The following is a 23986-nucleotide window of genomic DNA, read 5'->3' on the forward strand; positions in this document are numbered from 1 at the left end:
TGGGATCGAGAATTACTACTGTACTACACAACTGAACCCTAATGAGATGTGATTACAATTCGTTCTTTAGTATTTACGTCAAGTGCAATGTTTTTACCAGTGGTTTTCAGTTTGTGGACCTCGACTCAAAAATGGGTCTCAGATTCATTCTGATGATTAAATTAATGCTAAATGCAAGCAATAAAGTGCAACTAACCGTATAATCGTCCATAGTTAAGACAGAGAAGTGAATAAGCTTATCAACCTTTAAATGCAATGGGAAAACTTCAAATATTGTGTTGATTGCAAGTAAAAAGTTGTGTGAAATCATATCTACGATATTTTGGAGCAGATTCACCTAGAAGTTGCATGAACTGTTTAAGGTAAAAGTAAATACTGTATGATACAGATTTTTGTTTACTTATATGCAACAAATACTTATAAATAAAGTGTTGAGTTGCATCCTGATGTCCAATGTAAAATCTGGATCCTAACCTGAACTTATTGTTAAAATTGCAAGGGAAGACCTTATAAAACAATTAAAATAACAAGATAATGTTATTAATAAGAATATGTCAAAATTTGCATAAGTAGCCTGGGTGTGTGTTCTTTTTTCGTCCTGTCAGATTCCTGTAAGGGTGTCACTATCTATCAAATCTGCGTAACATGGATCAGGTTTCAGCAAGACCACCGAAGCACTTAGAATATGTGATGGTGCATAATATATCAGCATGGGAATGTCACCAGATGTCAAGATGATTCAACTCAGTAAGATAAGATACATGGGGGTCCAAAAGTCTGAAACCACAAGTAAGAATACTTTTTTTCTTTTTGACTAGAGTCAAAATAAATGTCTTTAAAGGTTCTAAATTAACAGTAACTGTCTGTTTATTTCCAGATTTTGATTGTGGTATGAGGCTTTCCCAGTGTATTTTCCCCTAATACAGTATATGTACGCAACACATGTTAGTAGACAGCATGAATATTCAAGTCCTTGTATACATTAAAGAGGAATAAATAGCTTGCTTTGCTTTCCCACTGAGTCCCAAGGTGCAAGACGGGAGGTTTCAATGGTGATTAATTTTCTTCCGCGCAAGCTCAGAAGAAAGACATTCAGGTCTCGGTTCTCAAAGCATGTTTAATAAATGCTGCAAGGTTAGGCAAGTGCAATCGCCAAAACAAAGACTTCCACAACTAGTCAAAGAAAACATCAAAAAGAAGACATTAGTGACAAGGTCAGTAAATATAACCAACTCTTGTTTCAGACAAAGCAAATAGTTAAATGAGTCATAACAATAGCCTAATCAAAAAGCAACTGGGTGAATCATTAAACAATTAGTGCCACGCAATATTCTGCATAAGAGATCAAAGCCAAGTTTATAATAACATGTTCAGTCTCAGACTGGGCAGTAGCTGCGCGTGTCCAGAAATCTAAATAACTCGTAACATGAGTTTTAGCATTTCAAATATCAAAGAGTTGCTCTGATAACATTCCCAGAAGGCTGCAAGGCAATAAAGTCTGAATAAAACCAGTCCAAGAATAGAGCCTTGAGGGATCACTAATGTTATAGTTGTTCCAGCTAAGGTTTCTTCTCAAAGTTGGCAAGACCCTGTATCTGTGTAACTTCCAATGAAAATCCAAACATCTACAGTACTTACAGAGAACTGTTATATCTTCACACATTGCTTGATTTCATAGATTTTATTTGGTAATCCATGTTTAATGTGAAGTTGGTAATTTCGAAGGCTCTAGCGACACTATATAATTGTTTTCTAACATTTTTCGGAAAACTAGACACTGGCTGCATCCATTACCGCATACTTCCCTACTATAGTATGAAAAAAAAAAAAAAAACAGTGTGACAAAAGAAGTATGTCCGAAATCACAGTACTCAAAAAGTACCCAGATGACCTATTTCCTCTGGCGAGATTCTGAATTCTGTGCATACGATGGACACTTTACTATCCCATGAGGCCACGGGAGACAATTTATAAATGGCAGTGAAGTGACGTAACTGGCACTGGTAGGTCACATGATAATGACAACATGGCGAATGTAGTAGGCTACGTCCAGATTATATTCATACTACACACATTTATACTACACAGAACATAGTTTTTTAGCGGTCGTGAAGTAATTACTTATTCAAAATAAGTACCTACTCAAGAGAGTATGTGATTTCAGACGCCTATATGAGGGTCCCTTAATTGTCCAAACACTCCCCATGACTGTGATTGGTTGGAGAGACAGGTAGTCCCGCCCCCCAAACTCACACCATCGGACTAGCGTTCTGGTTGGGATTCTCAAATAAGAAGCACATTTTTGATAGTGCAAAACACTTTACGGGAAAATTAAAGTAGTTTAAATGACATATGCAATGCTATATAAGCCTATTTGAAGGCCTTGTCACGATCGCTAGCGGAGAAATGGGTGGATCCAAATGCAGCAACACAGTACTCAGGGCAGTCCAAATCATCGTCATCCATGCAAGCGTCTAAGTTATAATAATCAGAATCGTAGTCGTCCATGCCAGTGTCGAAAACCATTTAATCCGTCAGAATAACAATAAAACAAAACAAGCAAGAACAAAAACGAGAACAGACTAGAAACAGACCTTAGTGTAGACGTGTGACATACAATAATGACTCCGTACATGAACTAACACAAACAGGGTATATATGTACAGACACTAACAACATAATTGGGAACAGCAGGGAATAATCACCAGTGATGGGACCAACCAGGATTATGGGAAATGTGGTTCCAGGATGAATGGAAACAGGAAGGAAGGGACCCCTAGTGGACACCCAGTGGAAACACAACAGACACTGTGACATAACCCCCTCCTTACGGAGCGGCTACCAGACGCTCCATAATAGCAAACAAAACTCAACAAAAAGTCCAGGAGGGAGGTGGAACTGTGGGGGATCAGGGGGAGGGACGGAGGGCCAGGACCATGGGAGGGAATGAACACTGGGGGTGACAGTTCATCGGGCGGCCTGGGCGGAGACGACCCTTCAGGCGGCCAGGGCGGAACAGATAGTCCATCAGGCGGTCTGGGCGGAGATGACCCTTCAGGTGGCCACGGCGGAGACGACCCTTCAGGAGGCCACGGCGGAGACTCTCCCTCGGGCGGCCAGGGCGGAGTAGATCGTGCAGGCAGCCAGGGCTGAGACGACCCCTCGGGCGGCCATGGCGGAGACGACCCCTCAGGTGGCCATGGCGGAGACGACCCCTCGGGCGGCCAGGGCGGAGACGACCCTTCGGGTGGCCACGAAACAGGCACCGGCTCAGGAACAGACACCACCGGCTCAGGAACAGAGAACACCGGCTCAGACACCACCGGCTCAGGAACAGATACCACCGACTCAGAAACAGACACCACCGGCTCAGGAACTGGAACAGACACCACTGGCTCAGACACCACTGGCTCAGGAACTGGAACAGACACCACTGGCTCAGGAACAGAAACCACCGGCTCAGGAACTGGCACCACCGACTCAGGCACTGGAACTGGCACCACCGACTCAGGCACTGGAACTGGCACCACCGGAACTGGCACTGGAACTGGCACCACCGGAACTGGCACTGGAACTGGCACCACCGGAACTGGCACTGGAACTGGCACCACCGGCTCAGGCTCAGGAACAGACACCACCGGCTCAGGAACAGACACCACCGGCTCAGGAACAGGAACAGACACCACCGGCTCAGGCTCAGGAACAGACACCTCAGGCTCAGGCTCAGGAACAGACACCACCGGCTCAGGAACAGACACCACCGGCTCAGGAACAGACACCACCGGCTCAGGAACAGACACCACCGGCTCAGGCTCAGGAACAGACACCACCGGCTCAGGCTCAGGAACAGGAACAGACACCACCGGCTCAGGCTCAGGAACAGACACCACCGGCTCAGGCTCAGGAACAGACACCACCGGCTCAGGCTCAGGAACAGACACCACCGGCTCAGGCTCAGGAACAGACACAGGCTCGACGGCGGCCATCTTGTCAAGGGACACAGGCTCGGCAGGCGTGACATGAACAGGCTCGGCGGCGGCCATCTTGTCCGAAGACACAGGCTCGGCAGGCATGACGTGAACAGGCTCGGCGGCGGCCATCTTGTCCGAAGACACAGGCTCGGCAGGCGTGACGTGAACAGGCTCGGCGGCAGCCATCTTGTCCGAAGACACAGGCTCGGCAGGCGTGACGTGAACAGGCTCGGCGGCGGCCATCTTGTCCGAAGACACAGGCTCGGCAGGCATGACGTGAACAGGCTCGGCGGCGGCCATCTTGTCCGAAGACACAGGCTCGGCAGACGTGACGTGAACACTCTCGGCGGCGACCATCTTGTCCGAAGACCCAGGCTCGGTAGGCGTGCTGTGCTTCCTCCACGCATGCAGTACCGCCACTGCATAGAAGAGGAAGACCGCTCTCTTGGTCGTGGCAGGACTGATGGTGGGCGGCTCCGAGACGATCTCAGGGATGACAGCGAGCTGCTCGGAGGGGGCGGCCTCCGGGACCACCGGAACTGGGACCACCGGACTCGGGACCACCGGAACAGGGACCACCAGAACAGGGACCACCAGAACAGGGACCACCAGAACAGGGACCACCAGAACAGGGACCACCGGACAGGTCATTGAGGAGGCCTTTCTCTTCCTCCTCCGTCTCCGGACCACCGGAACTGGGACCACCGGAACGGGAACCACCGGAACTGGGACCACCGGAACTGGGACCACCGGAACTGGGACCACCGGACTCGGGACCACCAGAACTGGGACCACCGGAACTGTCACGGAGGAAGTCTTCCTCCTCCTCCGTCGTCCCTTCTGGCAAGGTGCAGGTTCAGGACGGGACAGGACCCGCGGCGAAGGGTGTTCTGGGCCGCGTATCACTGAACCATGGTCGAAGGAAGACTGAAGTAGAGGCTGGGTCCGGGGCTCACCTCTAGTACTTCCTCCTCTGCGAGCTCCACGGGTCCCCGAAAATCGGGCCAACCGCTCTCCTCTAAAAGACTCTCTGTCGTCGAACGAAAGGTCTTTAGGAACCCTGAGCGTCATGGCCTCCTCCCTTTGACGGACCACAAATGCAAAAGCCTGCAAAATGTTCATGCTGCTGGATCCATTTTGTGACGGAGTCATTCTGTCACGATCGCTAGCGGAGAAATGGGTGGATCCAAATGCAGCAACACAGTACTCAGGGCAGTCCAAATCATCGTCATCCATGCAAGCGTCTAAGTTATAATAATCAGAATCGTAGTCGTCCATGCCAGTGTCGAAAACCATTTAATCCGTCAGAATAACAATAAAACAAAACAAGCAAGAACAAAAACGAGAACAGACTAGAAACAGACCTTAGTGTAGACGTGTGACATACAATAATGACTCCGTACATGAACTAACACAAACAGGGTATATATGTACAGACACTAACAACATAATTGGGAACAGCAGGGAATAATCACCAGTGATGGGACCAACCAGGATTATGGGAAATGTGGTTCCAGGATGAATGGAAACAGGAAGGAAGGGACCCCTAGTGGACACCCAGTGGAAACACAACAGACACTGTGACAGGCCTAGTCTTTTTAGCGCAATTTTCCACTGGGCAAATTGCGATTGTTAACTCATGATTTCTGTTCTGTGCGCACCAATCTTGCACTTCTATCTACTCCTCAACCAGACCACCTAGACTTCGGGTTTTCGGCATTATGTTAAGGAAGGTCTAATCTCGGGAACGCACAAAAAAAATCCAGGAAAAGATTTACTATCTCTTAGTGTTGTGATCCCATGAGGTGAGAAAATTGCGCTAAAACACTCACCGAGTTTTTATTACTTGTTTATATATCTACTCCTGCTTAGGATGCAAATCTATCAGGAATCAGCTTTGAAGTTTCCTGACAAAGTCATGAATGTGTTGTTGTGTATGTTGTTCTAAACAGCAGGGAGCTGGTTGGGCTAAAACCCTTAAAAAAAAGATGAGAGGGAATTATGGAAGTGTGTCAGAGGGTTGGCTTAGTTGTGGATACTGTTTGGGGACCATGCATGCCCTCATTTGGTGGTAAAAGGGATGTTTGGGTCTGTGTGATGTTTCCGAACATATGTAACATTTCATGCTTATTCAATTGTGTATAAAAGTTCAACTGTAGAGATAAACACATTAATTTCTAGTCATTTACCTGTTGAATTTTAGGACTGTTGTTTTATGTGCAGTCTTTTGTGTAAATAACCATAACCATTAGCATTAGTTGCAACTCTCCAGAGCAGAGATGTTATAAGCCCCCCAAAAATATTAATATCAGACATACACATTAGAAAGCTTTTATGGGCTTGAGACAGGGACATGAAGTCACTGAAGATGGGATGTTGTTAAACTCATTCAGCATTGGAAGAGACACTGTTCCACTAATGGAGCTTTTGATGATGGGTTTGTGTCGCTGCGCTAGGTTAGAGTTCGGTCACCAGCCACTTAAACAATGTTATTAATGGAAGGAGGACTACTTTGGGACAATGTGTGTTGAAATAGTTTTAAAATGTTTTTAATTTCTTCTTGTAAATAGAAAAATAGGGTAAATAATAAATATAGCTCTTGTTCAATAGAAGTTTTTGTTGTTGTGTTTGCTTAACTTTAGTAAATCAAGTCCTTGGATTTGCAGAGTTGTGATTGAATTAGGCCACAAAAGTTTCCACATCAAATGTTTCTACATCATTTGAGCCTGTCGCTTCCTTGTGCAGTGTTTTCTTTGACAACAAGTCCAGTCAAATGAAAAATGAAAAAAGTAGGCTACAGTAAAAGGCTATACAGTAAAAAGCAAATGAATGAGGCAAATATAAAAAAGATATGATCTGATACCCTAGTTAATGCAGAAGGCTTGTTTTGTGATTTCTATTTAAAATGAGGCATCATTTTGAATGATGCCATTATATAACAGCCTAAATAATTGACTAGCGGAATTTGGGCCAGTGGTGTCAGAAGCACAAAAACGTCTAAAGGGAGTTATCCAAGTTAAAATGCTGAATTTCGGATAGTCACTGATAAACCAGAGATGTTGGAAACGGATATATTTTTAATCCATGTAAACAAACTCTCATTGTCTTAGCAAACAAAATCAACAGTGGACTCATGTGAGTCCCGTTCCCAGAGTTCACATTGTTGTTGGTATCAAGGCGCCCTCTGATGGACAAACAGAATCACCACAGTTTATCTGGGAGTCGCAAATGTAAAAAGAAAGTTAAAGGATATTAGCAATAATGTTATGCTAAATCGGTGCATAATCTTTTTTTTTTTTTTTAAGAAGTGCAGTTCTCAAACAACTTCTTCCAGGAAAAAGGTAATTATCTTCCCCCCATGTCACTTGGTAGGAAAGTGTCTGTTTGTGGGCCAAAAATGACGGTTACGTCGGCCAGCCAGACTGAAGCTCCTGAAGGTGTCCTGATGTGTTTCCTACTCTCAAATTACCAACTTGAACTCTTAAAAGGCTAATCGACTCGACAAACTGAAGGGGGGTGAGGCAAATATGGTGTACATTATACTGTAAATATGCAGTAATTTGAATCGTATTATCTGCAGATTTGATTTATCGAGTGAAAGCGTGTCAGGACATCTGGAGATTATTAATACTAAAAACACAGCTTGTGAAGACCTGCCTTCTCAGCATCTTCGATCTTCCTTCGAATACAGTTCCAGAATTTGAATAACAAACATCCAGATGCTTCTGGAACTCCGCCTGGCTCCATTTTAGCAGACAGACATTAGATAAGAAAGGGAGTTTTCTTGGTTTTATTATATGACACAAACTAAACAAGAGGGAAAGATATTAGAGGTGAAATATACATCATGCTTTTGCCATTGATAACTATATTTCTTTTGCTTGGAACTGCACAAACTCAAAGGACAACTGATTTAATGATGGACTATTTTCAGAGACAACTTCAGCAGCTGGAGGTAAGATTTTTTTTCCTAAGATAACTTATTTGTGGCCAAATATGTTAACTTTAACAGTAACCAATAAAATATTTTAATGCATTGTACATTAGGCACTTTTAGGACAATTAAAGCTTTCTATTAGCTATATGTTCAGGTATAACTCTTCCTAAAGTAGCCTACTCTTTTTGTATACTGTGATTTTGTTAAGTATGTGTTCCTGGATCTGGATTGTTGGTTCTTTTTCCATTTCTCTACAATGTGACTGATAATTTGAAATGTTGCTCCTTGATTAACAAGGATGTTGATCCTTGTCCTACTTGGCCAAATCAGGGGGTCAAGGTTTAGCTGGTTATGTGTTCAGACTGAATTAAATTTCAAGCAAAACACATATAAATTGCTAACATTTAAATATAGTAGATGTTTTACCAGTTGCCATTCTATTAATTTTAGTTTTATTATTGAGTTTTAATATAGTGTGATCAGTCACATGGTATTTTTGTGCATTCACCTGAACAGGGACGACTGATCAAATGTGAGCAGGACTTCCAGCACTTCAGTCAAAGGATGTATGAAATGTCCAAGGAGATACACGGGCAAACAAGCAAGATGAACGTGTTGAAATCAGAGGTCAAAGGTCACATTGATACCTTTGCTATGCGCATGGATCGGGTGGAGAGAGATGTGGAATACCTGCAGAATAAGATCTCTGACACCGCTCTGGTTGACATTGAAGACTCGCTGCTCGAGCACCAGATGAAGGAAGCCAAGCTAAAAAAGACATCTGTAATCCCTAAGGGCAAAGGTAAATAAGAAGTTTAGGCATCTATCATTTTGGAATTAAGCCCTACAAATTTTAATTTTCAGGACTTTTTTTGGCATGTTTATAAAAGCTACTAAGTCCTAATTGAACTAAGGTCTAATCCTGGCTTTATCTAAGCCCTGTCTGTGAAACCGGGCCTTAGTTACCAATAAATTGTGCATTCCTCTAAATAATATATGGTAAATAAAGGATGTAATCTACATTACTATATATAAATATAATAATTATATAATAACTTATATTGCTAAAGCTGCATAAAGTAGATTTTTTATATTGATTCTTCCAGACTGCAGTTCGGAGCTTGTGGGTATCAAGTCCCTCAAAATCGTCAAGAAGGCAGGCGACGTCAATGGATCCTGGATGAAGGATCCGACCAAGGGTTCTGCTAAGATTTACTTTTTTAGCGGCACTCGAAACAGTACAATATTAGCATATTCTTCTCTGAAGACTTTCACCGACGCAAACTCCACCAAAAAGACGGAAGTTATCCGTCTTCCTTTTCCCTGGCATGGAACCGGCCATGTAGTCAACAACGGCTTTGTGTACTACCACAACGCAGACACCAACAATGAGATCCTGAAGGTCCACCTCAGCAACCGCACAGTGGCTGATCGCTTGCTGCTTCCTGGAGCCGGTCGAATGCCGGCTTATTCCCTCAGCCCTCACACCTTGCTGGATCTCGCCCTAGACGAAATGGGGCTCTGGTCGATCCACGCGGACCCAGACTTTGGCGGCAACTTGGTGATATCCAAGCTGGACCACAGTAGTCTGGCTGTGGAGCACACTTGGGATACCAGTTGCAATAGCCGTGATGCAGAGGCAGCTTTCATAATCTGTGGCACTTTATATGTGGTTTACAACACCGACTATGGTGGAAGGTCCAGCATCCGATGCTTGTTTGACATCCACGACACCATCTACCCCGAGAGCATCCCTGTGCTTTTCTTCCCAAAACGTTACACCAGCCACTCCGGTTTGCATTTCCACCCCAAGGATAAGCATCTGTATGCTTGGGATGATGGTTATCAGACCATCTATAAGTTAGATATCAAGAAGATATAAGATAGGTCAGTTCTACATAGAATCAAAAGGGCAGTTACAATAAGGTCATTTTAACCAGCAGTGCTTTATTCTTCTTCCCAATCACATCTGATCTGCTTGTAATTTAATGGAAAGCACTTTGTAGTGCACTTTGTTGTTGTGCCAGACTGTAATTTCCTGAAAAACAAAGAACTCTTTGGCTTCCTCGGGTCAGTCAGAGGACCGCTAGTATCGTATCTGCACTCTTTCTATGATTGATTTGAGACATTAAAGTTGTTTATAATTTTTTTTTGTCCAACAGCAGTACACTAGAAATAAAGAGCATTATACAACAAAAAAAAGATCTCCAATGAATATGTCTCTCAAAGAAAATATTTTGCATAGAATTTGTTACCATTTCAAATTCACAGTATTTCTGAGGTGGATCATGCATTGAAATATTATAATGTGCATTGTGCACCATACAAGCACCTCTAAAGTAATTATGCTTTTGAGTACAAAGTCTTCAAAGTCTATTCATTAAATAATTGTTTATTACTATTTTGCTCACCTCTCTAGGTCTTTAAATCATGATTTTAAAATATTTCCAGGTTTATTTTCATTAGTCAAATACTTTCGTCTCTTTACATTTTGTTTTTAGCTTGCATTCGTGTACCTGCGCTGATAACCGTTAGCGCATGCGCACTTGTACGTTATCTGTAATGAACGGCCTGAACAATAGATGGCGCTGCTATCTCCCCACAGATTTCCAGCACCACCTGAACATGCGGTCACTAGTTGTAACCATAGACTGTGGTTGTTGTAACGGAACATATTTGAAGACAAAGGCGACACTACAAACAACGTTATTGAAATGATTATTTTATGAGTTTATTTCATACTGTGACAAAACATTTAAAACTAAATAAATTTGTTTTCACCGCTCTTGAGCTTCTTAAAATATTACCTCCTCGTTACCTATACCAAATTAAAATTGTTCCAATATACTATGACCGCATTATTATTACTAAAGTGTTACTTTAATTTATTTATTTAAATTGTAATATGGAAATCATGTGGCGATAAGACCCGCCCCTTACAGAACATGACAGGTGATTGGCCAGATGAAATGTACCTCAAATGGCTTTATTATATTGGAGGAACGCAGTTCGATGATGACAGAGGAGCGGGATGCCAGCTGACAACAAGAGGATTTAAAATCGGCCAGGATCGGGAATTACTTACAATACAGGTACGTTGAAAAACATCCTGCCAACATCCCTTTCTTGGCTACAGAACAACTTTTTCGTCATTTTAAGCAGTTTTAAATAGTCTTTCGCATGTGTAATGTCAGAAATTATCAAGAAAGTTTAGGTGCTGTAACGGTTCCTCGTCATAAATTTAATTTAAATTAAATCACATTGATTGATCATTTCTGCCATTTTATTATTATTATTGATAAATTTGTGAGTTGTAGCTACTATATGGGATCAGAATTGTCTTGATATTTTGCATAACATGCAAAAAATAAAAATGCATCAGCATATAGCCTGTTTGTGAAGTTTAATACCGAATGCAAATAAGTAGGCTATATATGAAACTTTAAATTCTAGTGAATGTAATTATTTACATTTATACATTAGTACACCAATAAGCTGTAATGGTGACCATGTGAATTATATTATCTAATGAAAATAAGTATTTAATGAAAACATAAAAACGTCAAATGTGAGTAAATATAAATCACTCCCATTTAAAATCTTCTTGTATTACATTATATAGTAGTAGTACACATATAAGCTATACTATGATGATGACCAAAGAGGAATAATCACTGACCAGAAACTTAAACTCAAACGTGATTGGTCTGTCAAATCCTGAAGGATCTAGGTAGATAACTGGGTCATACAGTGCAGGATGAACGGTCTCAGATTAGCCATTATCTGAACGAATATTCACAAAACATTCGGCACTGAAGCCTATTACAGTTCTTGTCTCTGCCTGTTACCATTCATTGTCCACGTTTGTTGTACTGCCAGTTTTTATTATAGTGCATAAAGCCTCTTCCTTCAGTACTGACCCCAGTGGGCTCAGTGAGCAGCCACACTCTGTGCTGCAATGGAGATTTCACTTGGTAATGACTGTGGGGTTCAACAAAGCTGTCTGTGAAGATCATGTGCTTAGAGAAAAGGATAAAGGCTTTTTTATTTGTCCACTTCCCCTGGCGTTCTGAAAACAGCACACAATTGCATTGCTCTTTGATGACACTACCGTTTGTTTGCTAAATTAAAGCATTTAGAAATAAATAGTTGAATAACTTGTGGATGAACATTTTAGTAATTACAGTACAGTTTTTGTTTAAATAACCATGTGGTAATGTGTAGTCTTGAAGTAACTTAACATTTCAGAGATTACAGTCTTCATAACCTTTCACTTCTTTCTTTGACCCTCACCTTTCTGTATTCAGAGAAAGAGATTTTGAAATCTAGCTTAGCCGTTCTTAGCATCTTAGCAGTTTCTTGTCAGAGCAAATTAAAAGCAAGACATTGATTTCTGATTGATTTTTTGTTGTGGTAGCAAAGTTGAACATGCGTTTAATGGTTTCTGATAACAGGTGAAGGATAGCGTTCATATAGGCTAGTTGTTTTGAACAGACATATAGCCCTCAGGCTCTTTTACTGTGTGATTACCGTGCCCATATTTCCATAGAGGTGCACACACATGTCCTGATAGACCAGTTTTACCACAACCGTTTCATTCCCAGAACGATAATTTGGAAATTGTAGTGATTCTCTCACTGATATCAAGTAGTTAGCCTAGTTCAAGAGATAGTTCACACAAAAATAAAAAGTCTGTCATTATTTACTCACCTTCATGTCATGCCAAAATATATTTTGAAGAATATTTTGCCTGTACACTCTCAGAAAAATGGTACAAAAAGCGGTCACTGGGATGGTACCCTTTAAAAAGGCTCTAATGTACCATTTAGGTACTAAAATGTACACGTTTGGCACCAATAAGAACCTTTGAGGTAATAATATGCACTCCTCGGGTACAAATATGTACCTTTTGAAAGGGTACCGCCCCAGCGACAGCTTTATACTGAAAGTTAATGGTGACCAAAACAACTCATTAATTATGACTGACAACTAAATAAAATAAAACTAACTGTTTACTGAAGTTTTGTGCAGTATTGTATAGGGATTCAATCATTTCTCCAGCGCACACTTTGAAATAGTCTTAGGCTGCTGACTTGTTGCCTCGCTGGCTTATCAGGCCAGGACTTTGCAGGCAGCGTTTGCGCACGAAGGCACCTCATATAATTGATTTGGGACAGACTTCTGAGGCAGCGTAAGAGTTTAATGATCTACAGCAAAATAGAATGAGGTTTGGTGATAGCTAAGCGAATATTTAATGACTACACTAGTAATTTCTCGCTAGAAATGACATAAAAAGTAGGAAACGTTGGTCAAAAACGTACATTTAAACACAAACTGACCACCAACTGCAACTTTTAGACGCCAGCTTTATTTTTTAGCGCAATTGTCACAGAATGGAAAGCACAGGATTGTGGGATATCAAAGGCAGTGAAGGATAGGCTACATCTATGCTGCCTTCAGAAATCGATCTGATCTCAGGAGACAGGAAGTGAAGCTAACATTGGATTCGGATGTGCCTTGATGCCTTCCTACCTTGGAACGCGTCATCCGAAGACAGCGTTTTTAAGCTTTCGGATGCAGTAATTGGATCATTCACTCAGTTCTCTTCCTCACAGGGCTCTCTCTAAAGCATTATGGGAAATGTATTCTTAAAGCTGAACAGCATTATCAAGGCAGTTTAAACTGTTTCTTTTATTATTATTCAAACCTATTAAACATTCATAACTAGTATTATATTCAGATCTTTCTAAAAAATATCTTCTTTTGTATTCCACAGAATAAAGAAAGTCATACAGGTTGTGAACAACATGAGGGTGAATAAATAATGACATTTTTAATATTTAAGCAAACTGTCCCACTGCAATGTAACCTTTAGTGCGCTTTTGTTTTCTGAGGCTTTTGAAGGCTTGTAATGCAGTTTAATGAGCATCTAAAAGAGTCCATCACTCACTTCAGCTGCCACACTTGGAGCCTTTTACATGAATGATTTTCTCACTCTTTGATTTAGATACCATCCACTAGGCTTAGGAATCGAGATCCAATTCCCAGTTGCATTTTGCACTGAATACTGTAACCTAGAGGAGGAACTAACTTGAACGTCTACAGTTGGCATCTGACTTTCTGTGAACCCCGTACTGAGGACTGAGGTAGACAGCTGTGGAGATCCCATGCAATATGCATTGGGCAGTATTGATGTCAGGGACCTGTAGGACAGAGCCGTGACGTTTTGCCCCGTGAGCAGGGTTTTCCTGTGCCGAGTGGCTCACTGACATTTTCACGGGCCTTGGCACCACAGTCGAATGCACCTGCTCAGGGCTGACATTTCTCTTGTTACTGTGGAGGAGTGCAGCATTCGCCCCATCTGCCAGAACGCATCCGCTCCGGTGAGTACAGCTCAGGATCGAGCCCGAATCGAACTTACAAACGCCTACACCGAGTCATGAATCATTCCGCGTACAGATGTGCGAGTGTGTAACATCAGAGCTGTTTTGATCTCTTGGACATTCTGACGTTAATATGTGTGGAAGTGTTATGCGAAACGTCTTTATTAATACGAAGAAGCGTCCTCTCTGTCTTCCGCTTGTTGATCACGCTACTCCGCCTGTGGTGTATAGTCATAAGGCTCTGCAACTCTATCCCCTTGTTATTTGAACCAGGTTTGTTGTGGATGACTTAACGTGTTTGAAAAGTAACCTGTATTGAGAAGGTAGCTTGTGGCAGAGCATAAACCAGCTTGTAAAATCACACAAAACATCCAGATCCCACAGCAATGAGGCCTTGTCACATTGTGAACTGCGCTTCAGGTCACCTTTCTAACATTATAGTGCGATATGTCACTCCGTCAGCTGCTTACTGAACACACACACACACATCGGGATGGTTTAATGCAGAGTGCTGAGTGGGGACGGTTAAGCTGTTTGAGGACTGCTGTCTTTGATGTTCTCATATTAAGCTGTGTTGACGTGCTGAGTTTATTGGTCTGACACCTAATGCTGATGCCACTTCCTCCCCCTGCAGTATTTCTGCCCAAGGCTGTTTACAGTATGTGTCATTTTTTTGGTTTTACTGTACATACATAGTGGGGATTGCTAACAACATGGATGGAAAATATGTATATGGAGTGGCTTACAGGCAAATTAATAACAATTAAAAATTATAATTAACATGGTTTTAGGTTTCGAATAATACCATAGTTGGCACAGTGGATTTATTAACATAATATTTAATAGTAGCCTATATTTTTATATACACTACTGTTCAAAAAATATGGGGTCTGTAAGATTTAATGTTTTTGAAATAAGTACAAAAATACTGTAAAAAAAAGAACAATATTGTGAAGTATTACTGTTTTCTATTTGAATATATTTTATAATGTAATTTATTTATGTGATGCAAAGCTGAATTTTCAGCATCATTACTCCAGTCTTCAGTGTCACATGATCCTTCAGAAATTATTCTAATATGCTGATTTGGAAATGGAAATCTTTTGTAACATTAAAAAATGTCTTTACTGTCACTTTTGATTTAATACGTCCTTACTGAATAAAATAATTTATTTCATTTAAATAAAACATTTTACGGACCCCAAAATCTTTGAACAGTAGTGTGCATTTATGGGAACTGTTTTAAAAGAAAAGCTTTTACATACAAGTACATTTTAATATACTGTATTTATATCATGTTTAGATCATATTTCTTATTAGTATGTAATTTATATAATAATATCATATTTTATACACATTTTATATATATTAGCCTAATATTTTAACAAAGTATGGGAACTGTTTTCAAAAGAGGGGAACTGCCATTTAGCCTCACTAATAGCCTCAGTAATAATTTTTAAATTCACAATAAGTGAGGAAAAAGTTCATTAAAAACTGCTTAACATACTGTACAACAAATTTTGAGTTAAATAAGTTCCTTAAGTGATACTAGATTTAGGTTTAAAGCCTATTCACACCAAGAATAATAACTATAACGATAACTATATTAGTGTCCACACAGCGGACGATATCGCTCTGTTTATTCTAAGAGCGCGCTGCAGTTTTGTCATCTTTCGCTTTAAATGCTGTTCGGATGGATTCTGATTGGCTCTCAATGTTTTTATCGTTTATAAGCTGGAAAAAATAATTCTGAAAGTGATATGTGTCATCATATGTATATACACTCTCAGAAAATAAAGTACGCAATTGTACCGTTAGGGGTACAATGGCTTGTCACTGGGGCTGTACCCTCAAGGGTACAATATTGTACCTTAACCTTTTAAAAGAAACGGTACATATATGTACCTTTTAATGCTTTTTGACCCTCACAGATATGTACCTTGAGGTCCAATAATAAGCCCTATGGGGTACGTTAGTGTAGATTGTACCTTGGGGGACAGAAATGGACTCCTACTGTACCCCTATTTCTGACAGTGTAGTTGTGGACTATTCTTTTATTTTTAGATATATAAAATTTAGTATTAACTATATCGTTATTGTTCTTGGTGTGAACAGGCTTTTACTAATGTTTACTCAGACTCATTAGTGCATCTGCTCCAAAGTCCAAATATTTCATGGTCACAATTTTCCTGTATTTTAGTTAAGAACAACCTTGATTGAGCCTGTTTATCATTAACTGTAATGTAGCTCAAAAATACAGGGACTTCCCGCAGGAGTTTCTGTTTTCCTCTCCTAAACATCCTGGAGTAAATTAAGGAGAACGGTTATTCTAACACCACATTTTGCTTTTTGACACCAAACGCTGCATGGCACACACTCTCGGGCAGTTTTTGAATCACATGATAAATAGCAGTAGCTTGTTAAAACCAAAGAATTAGTTTGCTTGTTTGGTTTCACAATATTTCAAAGGGTTTTGGATCCAAAATATCTATAGATTCTTGAGTGTCTGCTTGTGAGTGATATCTAGAGCAAAGCAAACACTTAAGTATTGTCAAAACTTGTCACATGTCAAAGTAAAGCAAACAATACTAGACTAATGTGTCTCACGAGGTGAAAACATGTCCAGGTCACATTTCACTCCAACTCAAAAAAATATTTTATTTATATTTTGCATGAATTAAAAAAAAAAAAAAAATTCTTTTTTTCTGCCATTTGGCATTGTTTTCATACCAAAAAAATAAATAAAAATACAGTGTTGGGTGTAATGCATTACTAAGTAATTAATTACTGTAATTTAAAGGATTACTCTTAATTCTTCTGTAATTTAATTATAGTTACTTGACTGATTTCATTGCATTAAATGCTGAATAGACTATAGTTCAATTTTATTTAAAACAATAGTGGATTTAACATCAAAATAATAAATGTTGATGTTTTTAATGTTACCTTCTCCCTTTAAATACTTTGGTCAGTTGAAGAATAATTTATGCACTTTTATATTATTTATTTGAAAGAGCAGTTTCATGTCTACCCTTGTATTGTTCAACTGGTCGTGGTTGATATGGGATTTAGAAAGTAATTATTAATAATGCAATACAAGAGAGTAATTAGTACAGTAATCTAATTACACTGTTGAAGATGTAATTAGTAGTTAGATATATATAGATATAGATATATTTAATAGTCTTTAATAAAATACTGTAATGATGGTTGAAACAAGATTTTTACATTTTCTGAAGTAAATGTAGGTGGTGCTTACAAGAGTCGAGAAAAGGTCACCTCCAAAAGGCAGATTGCTATGGTATTCAGGGTAAAGTCTAAATAGCCCAGTAATTTCTCTATGATATCCTGGTCTCTAAATATGACTCTTGTCCCTCCTTCAATGTAAGTCTTGATATTCTAAATTAGCAAAGTAAGGGATACTGTAGTTGGGGATACTGAAGTTCAACACTTCATTGAAATCAGTTTCCCCTCTCAAACCTCATGAATAACCTGTGGTTTGGGATGGCCTTGCAATCTCTGAGAAACAGTGTGAACGGAAATATTCAGAATGCAGTTGTTGGGTTTGGGCGGAAAGAGTGATTTGTTTTGTAATTCAAGGTCCAGCTGTTTCCAGGTTTCGCTGTTTGTGTTGGCTTATCAGGGTTTTGTAAACACAGAGGATCTAAGCAGCCGAGGACTTGAATACTGTCCGGCATGTGATGTGTGTGTCGGCTCGGTCACACTCTTGAGTATCAGGAACACTGAGGGCAGGGGCTTCTATTGGAATGTGTCAACACTGATAGAAGCAGCACTGACTTACTGTGAGTTGTATTACTTTTCCGCTAAACAAACGTTTGAAATATTTGTGTGCGAAACTTAATAAGTTAGATCTATGGAAGCTTGTTTCCGCCACAAAATAAAACATTTTAAAAGATAATTGCGACTTTTTATCTCACAATTGCGAATTTACATCTCGCAATTCTGACTTTATTTTTCAGAATTGCGGGATATAAAGTCAGAATTGCGTGAAAGAAAGTCGCAATTGCGTGTTATAAAGTCAGAATTGCGAGATATAAAGTCAGAATTGCGTGTTATAAAGTCGCAATTGCGTGTTATAAAGTCAGAATTGCGAGATATAAAGTCAGAATTGTGTGAAATAAAGTCAGAATTGCGAGATATAAAGTCAGAATTGTGTGAAATAAAGTCAGAATTGCGTGTTATAAAGTCAGAATTGCGAGATATAAAGTCAGAATTGTGTGAAATAAAGTCGCAATTGCGTGTTATAAAGTCAGAATTGAGAGATATAAAGTCAGAATTGCGTGAAATAAAGTCGCAATTGCATGTTATAAAGTCAGAATTGCGAGATATAAAGTCAGAATTGCATGAAATAAAGTCACAATTGCAAGATATAAAGTCAGAATTGCATGAAATAAAGTCGCAATTGCGTGTTATAAAGTCAGAATTGCGTGATATAAAGTCAGAATTGCGTGTTATAAAGTCAGAATTCTGACTTTTTTTCTCGCAATTGCGACTTTATATCATGCAATTCTGACTTTATATCTCGCAATTGCGACTTTATTTCTCAGAATTGCGACTTTATTTCTCACAATTCTGACTTCATATCTCGCAATTGTGAGAAAAAAAGTCAGAATTCTGAGATAAAAAGTCGCAATTATTATTATTTATTTATTTATTATTCAGTGGTGGAAACAAGCTTCTATATAGATCCATATGCATTTATAGTACTGATTATTTTACTATAAGTAATGTAAAATAATCAGTCATTTTCGATAAACAGAAATTCCAATTACAAACTCTACACACATTTCCTTGTTGTGTGTGTTTTGTTGCTGTTTTTGTTATATTGTGCCAATAATTAATAAAATATGACAAATTTTGCTTTTAATATTATACTAATTATTAACATAGTAGTAATATAATGCTATATATACAGTATATACACACTAAATTTTTATATTATTGATTGTTATTATATTAATCATATTTATCATATTGAATTAATAATATATATTTCATATATATTGCTGTATTAACTACTGTGTGTGTGTATATATATATATATATATATATATATATATATTAGGGCTGTCAATCGATTAAAATTTTTAATCGCGATTAATCGCATGATTGTCATGAGTTAACTCGCGATTAATCGCATTTAATCGCACGTTTTTTTATTTGTTCTAAATGTTCCTTAAATTAATACTTTTCAAGTTTGTAATTCTCTAATCAACGTGGGCATGGATAAATAGATGCTTTATGCAAATGTATGTTTATTATTGAAACCATAGTCAATATAGAGCATAAGGAGGAGACATGTTTCAAAGGTCATAGATGTTTTTCAAAGAACTTGTTCATGTCTATTAGACATGTAGAAAGAACAAAAAAATGCCAGGTTACCATTACTTCTCTTTCTTTGCACTGAGCAATTTACTAACACAAACGTGTTTAGATTTTTGCATGACAGGGGCAGCTCTTCTAAAAATGCTAAAGGCTACATTAATTATTTATTATTACATTGTAGTTTGTCTCTCTCTGTGCCCATTTTGATGAAGCAAAATTCTCAATAAAAATGTTTTCATTGGTATATTTTACTGTTTCTGTTGTCAACGGAATGGATTTGAAAAGGTGACTGAAACGCGACCCATTAAGACATAACCAGCTCTTCCTTCTAAGATGTTAAGTTAATCTGCACAAAAATTCTGATAATCGAGCCGTCGTCTGGTGAAATCAAATACACATAAGATAAAGACAATATCTGTGCTCTGATTTCGGCTATACTTGTAAAATTAGAGAAGCAACATAATATCTGTGAATTAAAGAGCTGCTCCTCCGCGCGAGACGCAGAGAGAGAGAGAGAGAGAGAGAGAGAGAGAGAGAGAGAGAGAGAGAGAGAGAGAGAGAGAGAGAGAGAGAGAGAGAGAGAGAGAGAGAGAGAGAGAGAGAGAGAGAGAGAGAGAGAGAGAGAGAGAGAGAGAGAGAGAGAGAGAGAGAGAGAGAGAGAGAGAGAGAGAGAGAGAGAGAGAGAGAGAGAGAGAGAGAGAGAGAGAGAGAGAGAGAGAGAGAGAGAGAGAGAGAGAGAGAGAGAGAGAGAGAGAGAGAGAGAGAGAGAGAGAGAGAGAGAGAGAGAGAGAGAGAGCTGGGAGAGCAGTACCGGCGGTACCGGGAGATTCTCAGAAACTAAATAAGGTTTGGGCGCTTTGTTGAAGGGAAAAAAAAAAAAAAAAAATCGCTAAAGGGGTCTGCAATGTCGCTAAGTTAGCAACACTGTGTATCTCCATTTCTCCAACTAGGGGTTGGGCCACGGGTCAAACAGAAAAGACGCGCTGCGTTAATCGCGCGTTAAAAAAATTAGTGCCGTTAATATGATTTTGCGTTAACGCGTTATTAACGCGCTAACTTTGACAGCCCTAATATATATATATATATATATATATACTGTATATAATATATATAATTGTTTTATATTAATAATACGAGTTATGAATAATTGTAACGAGGACGCTGAGGCTGAGTGGGAATCCATGTGCAGAAGTTTATTAAAGAAAGTTTCCACAGACAAATACGATGAGGCAGGCAGAGGGTCAAAACCAAGGTAGCAGTCAGATCTTTCAACGTACAAAGGGGAATTCCAAAAGGCAAGAGTGAGTAGGCAGGCAATAGGTCCAAGCAAAAACATCAGTCCGATCAGGCAACCAAAACAAAGGGGATAATCCAGAAAATCGATAAACAGAGGACCAGGCAGAATCATACACAGTAGACAGGCAGGATAAACAGGAAAACAACGCTCGGTAAGGCAGATAACTGGCAATACTTCGCAATGAGTACAAGAATGGTCTCTGGTTAAATAGCAGTCAAACAGGAAATGAGTGCAGAAGAAGCAGAGGGAGTGGAACACAGTCAGTACTCAGGCGAGGGCTCCCTCTGCTGGTTTGGCATTACAGAACCCCCTCCTCTAGGAGCGACTCCTGGAGCTCGACGTGGGCGTCCCCGTGGTCGTGGCGCTGGTCGGTCGGGTCTGGCTCGATGAAATTCCTCGATGAGAGATGGATCCAAAATGTCCCGGGCAGCTACCCACGATCTCTCCTCAGGTCCATAGCCCTCCCAGTCCACCAGATATTGGAGCTGACCCTCTCTTCGTCGTGAGTCTAGTAACTCATTCACTTGATAAGCAGGAGTTCCATCAATGTCCAATGGAGGTGGTGGTTCTGGGGTCTCATGGCCAGGGTCAGCATTCAGGTGGACCGGTTTGAGGAGGGAGACATGGAAGGAGGGAGAGATTCGGTAGTTATCAGGAAGCTCCAATTGGTAAGTGACCTCATTTATTCTCTTAAGAATCTTAAAAGGGCCAACATACCTTGGACTGAGCTTCCTGCTTGGCAGCCGTAACTTGATGTTCTTTGTCGAGAGCCAGACCCGTTGTCCTGGTTGGTAGGGAGGATGTGGGCGACGTCGTCTGTTGGCCTGGAACTCCTGTGTTCTCACGGCCCGCTGGAGACGGACGTGTGCACTGTCCCACACCCTCTCGCTACGTTGAATCCAGTCGTCCACCGCTGGGACTGAGGAAGGTTCGCCAGACCACGGGAACAAGGGAGGTTGGAACCCCAGGACGCACTGAAAGGGGGTCAGGCCAGTGGATGTGTGTGTGAGAGAGTTCTGAGCATATTCTGCCCAAGGTAGAAACTCAGACCATCGGTGTTGCTCTCGACTGCAGTAGGTTCGTAGGTATCTGCCGATTTCTTGATTGAGGCGTTCAACTTGGCCGTTGGCTTGAGGATGATATCCTGACGTGAGACTAACGTTAATATCCAGTTGTTTGCAGAAAGCTCTCCAGACCTGGGAAGTGAATTGTGTGCCCCGATCGCTGACAATATCTTCTGGGAGACCATATACTCTGAAGACATGGTGGAACAGGGCTTGGGCTGTTTCCATGGCGGTAGGTAGTCCCTTTAATGGGATTAGGCGACAGGATTTTGAGAAACGGTCTATAATGACTAGGATAGTGGTACAATTGTCGGAGGGAGGTAGATCAGTGACAAAGTCTATGGATAGGTGGGACCAGGGGCGTTGTGGGATGGGTAGTGGTTGTAGGAGACCGGAGGGTAATTCTTTAGGGGTTTTAGACTGGGCACAGACTTGACAAGACTTTACATAAGCGGTGACCTCTTTGGCCATTGCAGGCCACCAAAATGAATTTTGTAGCAGATGAATAGTACGAGAAATACCGGGGTGGCCTGCACTAATGGAAGTATGAATCCATTGCATGATGCGTTGACGTAGACATAGTGGTACGTACTGTTTGTCATGAGGGCAGTGAGCAGGTGGTGGTTCACGTTGTTGCTCTTCTTGTAATTCCTCCATGATGTCCCAGGAAACTGGAGCGAGGATGACAGAGTAAGGAAGGATGGGTTCTGGAGTGAGATGTTTTGTGGGAAGGTCGTATCGTCTGGAGAGGGCATCTGCTTTACAGTTCTTACTGCCGGGCCGATAGGTTACTGTAAACTGGAAGCGAGTGAAGAATAGAGCCCAACGAGCTTGACGTGGGTTAAGACGTTTTGCGCTTTTGATATACTCCAAATTTTTGTGATCTGTGATGATTTGAAATGGGTGGACCGCTCCCTCCAACCAATGTCGCCACTCCTCCATGGCTGCCTTCATGGATAGCAGTTCCTTGTTCCCCACATCATAATTCCGTTCAGCGGCAGTTAGTTTCCTTGAAAAGAACGCGCATGGATGTAGTTTGCCTGGTTGACCATGTCTCTGTGAGAGTACTGCCCCGATACCACAGTCAGAGGCATCCACTTCTACTATAAAAGGTAAACTGGGGTCTGGGTGTTTCAGAATGGGGGCAGACGTGAATCTTTCCTTCAGGGTGATAAAGGCATTGGTGGCTTCATTATTCCAGCTGAGTTTTGTGGGTTTACCTTTTAGAAGTGATGTTAGGGGGGACGCTATGGTGCTGTAGTTGCGGATGAAGCGTCTGTAGAAGTTTGCGAAGCCTAAGAATCTTTGTAATTCCTTGACTGTTGTGGGTTGGGGCCATTCGGTGACTGCTTGAACCTTTAAATCATCCATCTTTACTCCATGGTGACTTATGTGGTAGCCTAGAAACGAGGTTTGATTAACATGGAATTCACATTTTTCTGCTTTGACGTAGAGTTGATTTTCGAGTAGTCGAGAGAGGACTACTTTAACATGGTTGATATGCTCTGCCTCAGACTTAGAGTAGATGAGAATGTCATCAATATAGGCTACCACAAACTGGTTGAGAAGGTCCTTGAAGATTTCATTGATGAATGATTGGAAGATGGCAGGTGAGTTGGCCATCCCATATGGCATAACTTGGTACTCATAGTGCCCCCTGGTGGTCAGAAAAGCAGTTTTCCACTCATCACCTTCCTTTATTCTAATTAAGTTGTAGGCACTTCTTAAGTCCAGTTTAGTGAAAATGGTGGCTTCCCGCAGCTGTTCTAGGGCAGAGGGTACTAAAGGAAGGGGATAACGAAATTTGACAGTCACATTATTTAGTCCTCTGTAATCGATGCAGGGTCTTAGTCCTCCATCCTTCTTTTCAACAAAGAAGAATCCTGCAGCTGCTGGTGATGTAGATGGACGAATAAAACCTGAGTTCAGAGCCTCTTCAATATACTCCTCCATTGCTTGACTTTCGGTTTGGGAGAGAGGATAAACTT

General features: G+C 40.7%; 2 protein-coding genes across 16 annotated transcripts in view; both read left to right on the top strand.

Annotated features, from left to right (window-relative positions):
- Positions 1–7685: 7685 nt before the first annotated feature.
- Positions 7686–10110, top strand: olfml1 (olfactomedin-like 1). Its single transcript, XM_081355978.1, has 3 exons — positions 7686–7926; positions 8425–8710; positions 9015–10110. The coding sequence occupies exons 1-3, from the start codon at positions 7819–7821 to the stop codon at positions 9788–9790; spliced, it is 1170 nt and encodes a 389-aa protein (XP_081212104.1). The 5' UTR covers positions 7686–7818; the 3' UTR covers positions 9791–10110.
- Positions 10111–10881: 771 nt separating this feature from the next.
- The window catches only part of ppfibp2b (PPFIA binding protein 2b), a 64096-nt gene continuing 50991 nt past the window's right edge, over positions 10882–23986 (top strand). For 14 of the 15 annotated variants that reach the window (XM_081356541.1, XM_081356519.1, XM_081356530.1 and 11 more), the window contains exon 1: positions 10905–11000. The gene's annotated coding sequence lies outside the window, so the exon portion shown is untranslated. Of the gene's footprint in view, positions 11001–23986 lie in introns of all 15 variants that reach the window. The other variant, XM_081356528.1, reaches the window with a different exon arrangement.

The sequence above is a fragment of the Scardinius erythrophthalmus genome (genome assembly GCF_964197995.2).
Source record: "Scardinius erythrophthalmus genome assembly, chromosome: 24".
NCBI lineage: Eukaryota > Metazoa > Chordata > Actinopteri > Cypriniformes > Leuciscidae > Scardinius > Scardinius erythrophthalmus.

What these genes read in the sequence shown, in the direction of transcription:
- olfml1 (XM_081355978.1), top strand. Translation starts at nt 7,819, where the DNA reads ATGCTTTTGCCATTGATAACTATATTTCTTTTGCTTGGAACTGCACAA. An exon ending in GACAACTTCAGCAGCTGGAG is followed by an intron (nt 7,927 to 8,424) that starts GTAAGATTTTTT and finishes TCACCTGAACAG; the next exon opens with GGACGACTGATCAAATGTGA. An exon ending in TGTAATCCCTAAGGGCAAAG is followed by an intron (nt 8,711 to 9,014) that starts GTAAATAAGAAG and finishes TGATTCTTCCAG; the next exon opens with ACTGCAGTTCGGAGCTTGTG.